Source organism: Watersipora subatra, chromosome 5 (assembly GCF_963576615.1).
Source record: "Watersipora subatra chromosome 5, tzWatSuba1.1, whole genome shotgun sequence".
Taxonomy (NCBI): Eukaryota; Metazoa; Bryozoa; class Gymnolaemata; order Cheilostomatida; family Watersiporidae; genus Watersipora; species Watersipora subatra.
The window spans coordinates 30,770,187-30,783,427 of NC_088712.1; the positions used below are offsets into that span (position 1 = coordinate 30,770,187).

Sequence of the window (13,241 nt, forward strand, 5' to 3'; positions counted from 1 at the left end):
TGATCTTTGTTTTATAAGACAGTTTTTCTGATTAATTTACAAATAAAGATTGTTTTTTTCAAGGGATTATTTTATTATATAAATATAATATTATGTATATAATATTATACACACTATTATACTATTAGATGAATATAATATTATATATGATATTATAATATTAGGAATAGACAATATTATGTATCATATTATATATATAACGTTTTATAATATCATATACATAATATTATATATGTAATATTATATTTATATAATGCTATATATAATGTTATGCATAATATTATATATATAATGTTATATATCTAAGCATGTATAATGCCATATGAAAATCGTATAGCTGGTATTAAAATATAACGTAGAAATCTACCATGATATATTACAGAATGTCAACTATGATATTTCCCATAATACTTGTTATAATATATTATTGAGCATTTACTATAATGTATCATACGACAAATATAAATATGAGTGTATTGTATGAAAACTATTTTATAGCTCAAATGTGATGTAATTCAGGAGTCTATTTGTTATAGTTGATCCGTTGACAATTGGTGCACTAGTTCCAAGCAGTTTGCCCTCTCCGTACGGGTTGTATTCATGAGCTCCGATATCCAACTCAAATATTATAGATCTCAGCGTAAATTCAGCGAGTGATGAACTCTGTAAAACAAAGAAAGGACTCACATAAACATTGATAGTAGATATCTGCTAAATAGCTCCAGTAGTGTCTCAACCTTACGGCAGCATTGAGGCAGCATTGAGGCACTCTGAAAGTCCATCCATAGACTCTCTGTGATGTTGATAAGAGCAAAGGCTTGTGAAAATATGCTTGTCCTTGTGGACTATGTAAGCGGATAGAATCAGATGATATGCTTGTCCTTGTGGACTATGTAAGCGGATAGAATCAGATGATATGAAATTATTCAAATGAAAAATATAATAGACTTACCATAAAAGTTTAAAATAGTAAAATGTTGTTTTCCTATTTTAAAGTTCCCAATTTTCTATATTTTTCATTCTAATAATTTCATATCACTGGATTCTGTTTGCTTACATAATACACATTTGAAATCATATTTTCAGGCTCTGTTAAAATTTACAACAGAGAAACACAAAGTTTAACATTAAATGTGAAATGTAACGGTGTTTTGAAGAATTGAAGCCAAGAGTATCCCAATAGCTAAAAATTAGCAAGTTCATTTAAAAATAAGAATTGAATTATATTAAATTATATTATGTTAAATTGTGTTAAATTATACAGCATTATATTACTTCACACTATAATATATTATATATATTATGCTATATTATGTCGCATTACTTGTTGACAAAACAAATGATATTTATTCACCAAAATATGTGTCACAAAAAGGATTTCAGTTCAAATTAATCATAATTGTCATGAATATAAAACTGGGCAAATCAAAGTTTCTATAGGTGGGATGGGTAGTTATGGTGTTACATAGCTGGTGCTACATAGATGTTGCTACATAGCTGGGGCTATATAGCTAGATAAGGCCCCAGAATTGAAGATAAAAAGATATGTCATCTAAAATGTTGAGCAGTTTGTTACATGGCACAAAGATGTAAGACAGATATGTCAAGAATTTAACAGATAATTCAAAAAACCTGTCAGATAACTATCTACAGACAAGTATGAATGCCCCCTTTGATAGGTTGTAATCGCGTTATGCCATAAATAGCAAGAGGCAAAACAAATTAACTCTTCCAGTCATGAGCAGAATTTTTGACTGTTGGAATCTTGAAAGAATTACCAACAAGTTAGGATACAATTATAATCTATTTAAAGTAGATTCTAAAAAGGTTTATTTGAAACATGTCCAGTACGCCATCTCTAGGCTCGTCTAAGCACCTGTATGGAAGTGTCACAATGAGCACTATTGATATTCAAGCTAGGATTGTCAGCCTGAGATAAAAGCCTTCACAATGACAAAGCAGCTTCAGAATAACCCAAAAATGAAGGACAGCCTAAAGAAAAGTTGATGTGTGCATAAAAAATGATGTCTGTTGTAAATGTACCTGTTGTTAACCTGCCACAGGGTTTTACGGCACTTGAGCTCTCCTTTATGAATTTCTCACGATAAACACTATTTTAACAGTAGATATCTGTTTTCAAAAAACACCCTAATCCAACTAAAGTCATGTAAATATAGTAATTGTAGTCTGTTAGATATTCAAGATTTGTGCTTGGTCAGCATTACACTCATCAAGGTCAAGGTTTCAATGTTTGGGCTGTCAGCTTTTTTATTACTGGTTCATCCTTCAATTCACTTTACTCTGGTTCTAAGGCTATTAACATGTTTGCTAAAATGATTATAAATACTTAATAATTTTAATTATGGCATCTTAATAAAAAATCAACTGTGCTGAAAATTAATAATTTTTTAGACCGCCGTAAAACAAAACATACTTTTCTTCATAACATCGAATTCAACAATCATATCTACTGTAAGTCTACTGTGAAGGCCGGTTCACACTATGTTGCTGTTGGTCAGCGTTGCCCTTTCGGCGTTCATCGTCAATTATGTGAACTGTGAATTGATGGCATCGACGAAGCATCGCAGACACGTTGAGAAAGTTTGCAGCTGTCAAAATTTCTCGATGCTTCGCCAAGCATCGACGACCGCCTTTCAAATGTGAACCATCTTGGTGATGGTAATTTGCGGTTGTGGATAGCATGATTTATTCATATCCGTTTATGATAGTCGCTGCAGGACTAGTTTTTGATTCTCACACGCGAATACAAAAAGGTTTCTTCGCGAAAATTAAAAAAGATAAATGAGAGCATAGTATTTCCTAATGCAAATGCGGATGAGTTTTTGACAGTGTGAACATTGTTATCATCGACAATCACCGACAATCATTGAAGAATTTTGACATCAACGCCAAAATCCTGTGATAGTGTGAACCAGCCTTAAGCCTACTGCACACTTACTGAAGTCTAGAATACATGAAATAAATAAATTTATAGTTTTTGTTATGAGTATACTTGGAGTCAGCAAATTTACCTTATATGGTAAAACGATGTCATCTTCCAAACAGCCTTCTATACGGAGCCATGCAAAAACAAGATTTGTATAGTAAGGAAATATCACATTATGACCAGTGTGAGGATCAAATCCAGGCACTCCGTCTGGATTGGTAATGAGTAGCTGGAAGCCCCCATCTAGCACCAATAGACCTAAACAGACAGCATTAGGAACAGCAACTGGAAATGATAAAAAATATTGCAACCAGCTGTGACACAAATAACACTACATAGAATGTTTTTTGTCATTGATAAGCTTCAAAATCAAGAGGTCTATTGAAGGTTGGCCACACAGTAAGACACCTTGCAGTCGTTAAATACAATTTTGACTAATTGCGTACGCAATAGAAAGCTGAAAGCTTCTATTGGTTGGCATTTGATAAGCAGCGAAGAGCCCCGAACATGTACTCCATGTGAAAATTGTCAAAAAAATAACTGAATGTGCTTGTCTATTAAAATATAGAAATTTACTGCAATGCTTTAAATATATTCTTACATGAAACCTTAATTGTTATAGTAGAAAGAGGTAGGAAAGTCTGGGTAGAGTTGGTGAGTTACGGTCATGTCACTGAAGCAGGAGCATAATGCATCACATTTTCTGGGAATTACAGGTGTGAGCAATCAGTTGAAAATCTAGTTTGATGCAAAGGTTACTGCAAGCAGAGGTTTTGCATGTTTTTAAGAGACAGTGTTGTACAGACAATAGCTCTGTGATCTTGGCTGGACACTTATGAGTCGAGTGACAAGGGAACCTAAACAACTGGAGACATGTCCAGTTGCAGAAAGCAATTTAAGGTGGAATGTCATCCCTGTCACCACCAGTGACCTTTCTTGGGAATTGAACACCAACATATTACTTATAGGTCAGGCCTTCTAGACCAATAGGCCACACTAGCTGTACTAGATAATGTTCAATAGTGGTTATTCGCAGTGTATAGTAGTTGTACTAGATAGTACAAGTTTCTCGGATCTCGACCATAAATTCGGTTCTTGACCAAACCGGAACATGTACATTTGAATTAAACGTTTGGAACAGCTCCGAAAACAGCATGTTTATACATTTAACGACGTTGTTATGAGCCACCTTCGGAAAGTCCTAAAAAAGAGAAGTTTTGCGTCATTAATTCTTTACAACAGCAGAGTCATTTGGGAGGACGTCGCCTCTGCCAAAGAGATTTTCTAGGGACACAAATCCTTCAGTCACAACTCTTCAGGTGACTTGCGTTAAACCAAAGTCACCTGAAAAGTACTAGCACGAAACAGACCTGTTGTGACCCCAGAGTAAAACATCAATTTGGAAGAAAGATAAGTAACATTAACCTATTCCAACACTCTAGTTAGTTATAACACTTCGCACTTTTTGGAGCGTAGAGTGCTGTTAGCAGTAGGCCTGACCACCTATCTCTTATATATATATATAATAGATAAGTGTATAGGCTATATATATACATATAGACATATAGACATATATACATATATATATATATATATATATATATATATATATATATATATATATATATATATATATATATATATATATATATATATATATATATATATATAACTAACTAGAGTGTGGAATAGGTTAATTTTACTTATCTTTATTCCAGATTGATGTTTTATTCTGGGGTCACGACAGGTCTGTTTCGTGCTGGTGCACTCTTCAGGTGACTTGTGTAGATTCAACACAAGTCACCTGAAGAGTGCACCAGCACGAAACAGACCTGTCGTGACCCCAGAATAAAACATCAATCTGGAATAAAGATAAGTAAAATTAACCTATTCCACACTCTAGTTAGTTATAACACTCCGCACTTTTTAGAGCGTAGAGTGCTGTTAGCAGTAGGCCTGACAACTTATCTATTATATATATATATATATGTATATATGTCTATATATATATATGTATATATGTTTATATATATATATATATATATATATACATGTATATATATATATATACATATATACATATATATATATATATATATATATATATATATATATATATATATATATATATATATATATATATATATGTATATATGTCTATATATATGTATATATATGAGACCATCCAACACATCATCAGTGGATGCAAGCAGCTAGCAAGAAATGCATACACTGAGCGGCAAAATCATGTCGCAGGTGTTGTGTATAGAAGTCTATGTGACGAGTATGGCCTTAATAAACCGCAACACTGGTGGGAAACTCCTGGTAAGGTCAATGAAAATGATTGCGCTAAGATCCTCTGGGACTTCTACATCCGGACTGACAAGCATGTTTTGGCAAACCAACCAGATATAGTCGTGGTAGACAAGGAGAACAAAAGAGCTACTATAATAGATATAGCAGTACCCAATGACTACAATATAGCCAGCAAAGAAAAAGAAAAGGTAGAGAAATACCTCCCTCTTGGCGAAGAGATTGAAAAATGCTGAGATGTAAGAACAACCGTAATCCCAGTAGTTATTGGGGCACCGGGCGCAATAACACCGGCGCATAAAATGTGGCTTGCCCAAATACCAACAGCAATCAACTCAGGTGAGTCGCAGAAAAGTGCGCTACTGGGAACAGCTAAGATCTTAAGGCGAGTGCTCAAACTCCCAGGTCTCTGGTAGGAGACCCGAGTCAGAGCAGAAACTACCACCCATACGAGTTAACCGAGGTGAGACAACAATTTTTTTATGTAACCAAACCAAACCTCACCTCGGTTTGGTTGAGCACTCTATGAGAGGTGCGACACTATCAGCCTTTGTGCAAAGCTCATCACTTTTGTGATTTGAGCACTCTGGTGCCAGCACATTGACTTTCTTAAAGTCTGTGAGGCAACCTAGTTGTTTCATGGCAGGAAGTCAACTCTCATTGGTAATGGGATTTGTGTCCCTTACTAAAGCTCTGAGCTGCACTGATGAGGCTTCAATAGCCGAAACAGTATTGTCTGTAGCATAAGTATATATATATATATGTATATATTAGTATATACAATATAATTTAAACAAACCAGTAGATCTTGGCAAAACATATCAACCATTATTTGCTTCTATCAGTTTTATATCAAGCCTGCATAATATTATTTTCTATTCAAGTAGGAGTTATAACATTATAGAGCACGCAACTCCTACCTTCAGCTGGAATCTCGCAGTCTTCAGTTACAAGATAAGCTCGTTCATTTACTGCAGGGTTTATCTGATATTCTATAATAGAAGCATTGGCTGTAGCCTCTAAAGCCTCGCCATCAACTTTAAATTTTGTTAGCCAGTAATCCACCGCCAGCTGAAATAACAGATGAGAACTTGGGCTATCAAGTTGCTTATTGTATATTATGGTATATAGGCTAAGTATAATGCCTAATAAAACTGTAGAGCTAGAAATCTAGTTAAACTAGCTGTGCTACCCAGCGTTGCCTGGGTAATAAAAGATTTTTGGACAGAAAATTGATTTGTATTTAACATATAACAACATTTGCCATTCTAACTTTCAAACTACATGAGAGAAATGTTTTGTGTATTTGAAATAAATTAAGAGAGCAAATAAAAGCAACTGTAAACGTTTCCAAACTTTGTCAAACAACTGTAACTTTCAAATTTCATATCATGAGGAAAATTTTTTGCGCAGGACAGCTAAACTACAAATAAATAAAACAGCTGTAAAGGTTTTCAAACAACTGTAAGTTTTAAACTTCATAATCTGAAAAAGTGTTTCAGTGAAATTAGAAGGAAAATAAAAATGTAAATGCAAACTGATTAAAGAGGCTAAATATAGTCTACTCGCTGTGATTACAATAAAAAATTATTTGGTATACAATTATACAATTTCAGTTAGTTTCAGTGTTGGCATGCGGAAAGTGACATGTGAACATATCGTAGGCTATAGACGTATATAGAGTGGTATAGAAACCCATAGTAATTATCTAATGCAATCACCTACTGATAAAAATCATCATCATTAAAAATAGTACCAAAATACTACGTTAACCTTAGTAATGATAGATACCTATAATGACTTTAGTGCATTTTGTGGTCATGGTCTGCAAAATATAACATTACAATGTACTACGTGGAGAGTTCTTACCTTTGAGACAGATGTGTAACATAAACGCTGAATCTAACTTAAATGAATTTAGCTTACTAATCACATACTTAAAAGAAGTTTTGGTATGTATTTCAGTAAACTTCAAACTTTTACCAAAAATTTTATCATTCGCGTAAACAAATCATGTTTATTATAACGGATACCGGATAATGGATAACTTGGCGAGTTCAGTGACGTGTATCTTTTAATAACTTATATAATCGGTACACTAATGGCCAAATTTCAAGTTTGAATTTCATGTTTATTGTTGATTTCGACCAAACAAATTTGCCCTAACAAAACAAAAACGAAGAAGTATTGTGTTGCATTTACTTAGGTCCTAAAATATTTCAATATAATTGTTCACGTGAGAAGAATAAGCCTTGACCCAGATAAAGTAATTGAACCTTACGAAAAGTATTTCTTAAAGCATGTCAATTATATTTGTACTTTTATTACATGTATATATTTCAGTACTTCAAAGTCTTGGCTTTCGAATGAGCCTATATTCAATACACAAAAAATATTAGAACTATGAAAAACAGGGTGTCAAAATTATGCCCTGCAATAAAAAAACACTTGGTTGTCGTTCCCACAATGTGATGTCAGAATTAGCATTTAGCCTTAGGTCGTCGATCTCTTTCGCTGCCATTGAGGCTGCGCTTTTCTGTGACAATCGGCGCTCTTAAACCCGGAGAGTGCTAATAATAAACTAGGATTCTAAATAATCAACATTGCCCGGGGATCGTGCTAATGCCGGACCAATACAAACACATGTTCTGGGTTAATAGATTTCAGGTGATTGTTAGAGTTTGCTTTTTTCATCCTTTCGTTAATTTTAAACATTTATAGTAATTATTATCACATTGTTTTATATGATGATATTGTTTGTCCCTTTCAGAAATGATTGATAACTTGATTAATAACTAATTGGTAATTAAATATAAAAAAAATATAAAAATTTAAATATTTATATTATATTATAACATATCCGAATAAATTATATGGAAAATAGAAAACAGGTGTATTGGACAGTTAAATTAATCCCTTTGTGTAAGATCTAGCTTATAGGCTTCTCTATTTTGAAAAATCCCAGAGTGCAGTGTGTCAACCCCAACGATTGATTTAATTCAATTGACTTCTACAACAAAATGAAACAAAAACAGAAATGAGTACTAACAACATATTTGGTTGTTAACTAACCATGGTGGTAAAGGTAATGAAATCACATCAATTAAATTTTGACCTGCAGTGGCGTGGCACTAGGACTATATGTAAATTGCACTTTCGCGAGATCACACAATGCTTGAAATTAATTAGCCTCAGTCGTGCCCCTCAGCATTACAATAAAAAGAAAGGGCTAGTGCATAATATCATCTGGAAAATATAGTATGGTGCTTGGAATTTGAGCTATTTATCATAAAAATAATCTGTACATGGAGAGCTAATGACAGTGATTCCTTTGTCATCTTCATTGGTTCTCTGGAGTTGTCCTACCTTTGTCTGCCATTAGCGTAGTAGTTGATAAATAAGTGGTAAGAGCACACAACACCGAATATTAAAATTGTGATGTCCTAATTTGTGAGCCTATACCATTGAAGATTTTTGTGGTAGAGCTCTGGGAAAATCCCATAAACACCAACCAATGTGTGTCTCACTATGTCGAAAATGGCTTCTTTGAAAGCCAAGATATTGAAGAACCTGAATAAGCTGAAACAGTACTGATATAATTGATGTGCTTTAGCAGAGGCATCGTAACACTTGGTCGGATAATAATCATCATCAGCGTCTGCTATACGTAGCTATAGCAGGAATGACAGACAGACATACTTTGAGAAATATATATACATGTATATAGATTGAGATGAAAAATGAAATGTTTATTTAGAGCCAAGTCAAATTTTAAAATATTTATCAGAAAGTATAGATACTTTTCTATCATTTGGGATTTTTTTTGGTTCAGGTGATCTGATTACTGAGACGTTCTAAGATAAAAATCAACAAATTTAGGTCGCAATTAAAATAATCAGAGAAAGACTTATTCGAAAATCAACCCAATGCTCATTTGCCTGTGGCTATATATTTTTTCACACAAGTTACTTTTACCTGTCTTTGTCTTTCAATCTCTCCCTTAGAAAATCCCATATGATGTGTAAGAAATTGACGACCGTCCAAAGCGTTGTTGGCAAAAGGGTTATCTCCTCTTGCCACAGGAACCGTTCCATTGCCGAAAAGAAATATGTGGCCTTTAAGGTGTGGCGGGGAATTTGGATTGCGGTTATGTGGACGACTCGCCATAGAAAGGGTCAACAGCAAAGCTATTGGAGTTTCCATCTTCTGACTGCAAATATACTAGATTTGTATTTTTCCATTTTCTGTGTTTTATGGCAAACTATCATGGCTGCTGAGTTTTTTTAAAGATTTAAAAAATGCTCTTTAGTTGGAGTTGTTTGTCCTGGTAGCTTATGTTCCTTCATCACTGATTCTGTTATTAATTACCTACTGTTAACTCCTTGCTGTTAACTCGCTGCTGTTAACTCTTTGCTGTTAATTCCATGCTGTTAACTCCCTGCTGTTAACTCTCTGCTGTTAACTCCCTGTTTTTAACTCTCTGTTGTTAACTCTCTGCTGTTAACTCCCTGCTGTTACCTCACTGCTGTTAACTACCTGCTGTTAACTACCTGCTGTTAAATTCTGGTTGTTAACTACCTGTTGTTAACTCCTTGCTGTTAACTTTCTGCTGTTAACTCCCCACTGTTAATTCTCCGCTGTTAACTCACTGTTGTTAATTCCCTACTGTTAACTACCTGCTGTTAACACCTTGCTGTTAGCTTTCTGCTGTTAACATTTTGCTGTTAAGAAGTATCTTTTTTATTGAAACACAAAATTTCAGGTCAAATGAAATACCAGTTTTTTGTAACTGACTCAAATTTAAACACATATTTAACACTAACACTAACATATTTAACACTAACACTAACATATTTAACACTAACTTGATAAACAACTACAGTTTTTATCAGTCATTTTATGATGTACAAAAGCAATTGGGTTGTTTATTGTTTACAGCAGTTGACCAATAAATAACAGCATTCGAACCTTACATTGAAAATGATTGTACATAAATTGATTGTCAACTTTTTCAGTTATTCGACTGAACAAAGCTAAAAAATAAAGACTTAGGACTACCATTTCTTCCATCTACCAAATAATTTTTAATAAGAAATAGCGTATTCCGGTGATGTGTGGGCAAAGTTTGTGGTTAAAATCTCATGTTAGTTTTACAGTAGGCCTACAGCTATGCACACGCTGTTAGCAAAAGATCTTCACTCCAAAAGTACAGCATGACTGGCAGAGGCATATACAAACTCATACCATTCTAGTTGTATCGTAGCATATACATTACTAGCTGTGCTACCCGGCGTTGCCCGGGTAATAAAAAAGTCTGGACAGAAATTTGATTTGTATTTAACATATAACAACATTTACTATTCTAACTTTCAAACTACATACCACGGGAGAAGTGTTTTGTGTAGTTTAAATAAATTAAGAGAAAAATGAAAACAACTGTAAAGGTTTTAAAACTTTGTCAAACAACTGTAACTTTCAAGCTGTTAGCCTGTCACATTGCCAATGAAAAATTGCAGTAAGCTGCTAAGCTTCTAATGACGGTACTCCATGACATTGCATCAGCATTGTTGTCCAGCTGCCGTTGTTCTAATAATAGCTATAGCCAGAATGCAGACATACATACGACATACACACGGACATACTTTGAGAAATATGTAATATATAGATATATAGATATAGATATATAGATATATAGATATAGATAACTTAATATCAGCATTTATAGCTTTAATTTAAGAAACTAATCATTCCAGAAATTTTTATTCAATGAGACAGAAATGAGGTGAATAGCAAATGAATTCTGACGACTCTCATGTAGCCGACATATAATGCTGTCGACAAAAACAGCGTAAGAGACATTTTGGTTGTCTTGAGCATAAAGTTATCATCAATGATTTTCACTAGATGAGATGAACATGCTGTAGATATAGTGAGTGTTTATGCCAGGCATAGTAGGAGTCACAACAGGTACTTGAGTAGAGAAGACAACTTCAATCAGAAAGCTGTGATTGAAGTTACACACTTGTGATCAGACAAAAGGTCGGACAGGCTTTATGAAAGTCAATGTGCTGACACCAGAGTGCTCAAATCGCAAATGTGATGAGCTTTGCACTAAGGTTAATAGTGTCGCACCTCTCACAGAGTGCTAAAACAAACCGAAGTAAGGCAGCAAATACATATAAAATAAGTATATATTTATATAACTATATGCAAGCCGCATGCCCGGCATTGCACAGGTATTAAAGACAGCTTATAAACAGTGGCAGGTAATGTAGTTGTCATTGGCTGATTTGAGTAAGCTAGTATACATATTGCTATACTTACTAATAAGAGCCATGAGAGCAAGCTTGAGTGACATTGCGGTAACACAGAGTCGCTATGCGTATTTTAAGCCAGTTAATGACTATCTACCTAATCATATATAAGGGGTTAGCATGTTGCCGTGTAAGGGGGAGGTTCCAAGATCAAATCCAGTACTGTACGGATTTTTTATTGCTAGATTTTAATAACTGTAAGTCGACACAGGGTTTATTAAAAAGACAGACACTGAGGTTTGTTTATATACCTATAAAATATATTAAGCAAAACCTTTATGCGTAGCATTTCGCACAAATAATAATAAACTTTTATCCACAGAGGCACTAAGCACAACTTTTAGCTTAAAACTATATACCATATAAACCATATAAACCATATATCATATACCATGGTAAATGTAATGTTTATCACAGACTTCGAAGTAGAATGACTGCGTTAAACAAGGAACTACTATTAGCATGATACAGTTATTAATTATTTCTATGGTAATGCTTTTAAAGTTATAACGAAAAGACCGAAAAGCTTTAGAGTTGAAATACGGACTTTGATACGAACAGAAACAACGAAAGATTTCATGGTAACCGAGTGATGTAACCGAGTCATTATTAGTACGATTTTATGGACACCTTCCTACCGACCATTTGCTATGATGGGTTCGTAAAGATCAACAAATGTCAAAGTGACGATCAAATGAAGGTGGCGTTCATTGAAGGGTAGAGCTCTATTTTTTTACCCTTTTGCTATAGTGGCTGTCAAATAAAGGTGGCCTTCAAATAATAAAGGAGGTGTTTAATTAGAAGTTTTATGGTAATTATAATATAATAGTTAATATATATAATAATATATATTGTTATATATTATATACACGTATAATAATATCTAGCGGTTGTTTGTACAACACTGGCTTTTAAAAACACGCACAGCCTCTGCTTGCGGTAAGCTAAGCAGACATAAAACTCTATCTTCGAGGAGTTGCTCTCCCATATCCAAGCACTAGTATACTATAGTACAAGGGGATGATTGCAAATGCACAGAGTGACATTATGGTAAAAATAACAGGGTTCTTTCTAATAAAAACAACGGGTTACATCATCTGTAATTCATCTGACCTTCATTTGACCTCCGCTAACTCAATTCTGACAGACCAGTAATCTATGGCATCACTGTAAGGGGTCTGCCAAAAAATTAATAAAAAAGTTAAAATTATTATTCGAAATTAATAAAAAGATTTTTTGAAACCGAGTCACGTAAGAGTGACTCGGTTTCACTATGCCCCACTCACGGGAATTATGCCCCACTCACGGGAGGGGAGTGGGGCATAATTCCCACTTCTGTTAGGATACTCCGCAAGTAAGAATATGCAACTTTTTAAATGTTTAAGTTGAAATATCAAATGATGAAGTCACTAAATATACTACTACATGGCTGCAAAGGGCTTACCATGATTTCTACCGGCCTATAAAACAGTTCATACTATACCTCAAGAAGAGATCAATGTAGGAATGTAGATGCTGTTACAGTTACTCCTGCGTTTCTAGGTCGAGTTTGTGAGTTCAAATGGAGGTTCTGTACTCTCATTTTCCTTTATATATTTCCTCCTCTAGCTTTCCTTGTACGAGTTCTATTAGCCTTGGTTTCTCAACCAGGAAAATCTAAAGGCAAC

General features: G+C 34.2%; 1 protein-coding gene across 1 annotated transcript; it reads right to left on the bottom strand.

The window, feature by feature from the left end:
- Positions 1–188: 188 nt before the first annotated feature.
- On the bottom strand, positions 189–13,241 carry LOC137396880 (uncharacterized). The gene is made up of 5 exons (XM_068083184.1): positions 13,058–13,241; positions 9,236–9,470; positions 6,181–6,331; positions 3,033–3,205; positions 189–663 (listed from the first exon to the last, which is right to left on the bottom strand). The coding sequence occupies exons 2-5, from the start codon at positions 9,461–9,463 to the stop codon at positions 493–495; spliced, it is 723 nt and encodes a 240-aa protein (XP_067939285.1). The 5' UTR covers positions 9,464–9,470; positions 13,058–13,241; the 3' UTR covers positions 189–492.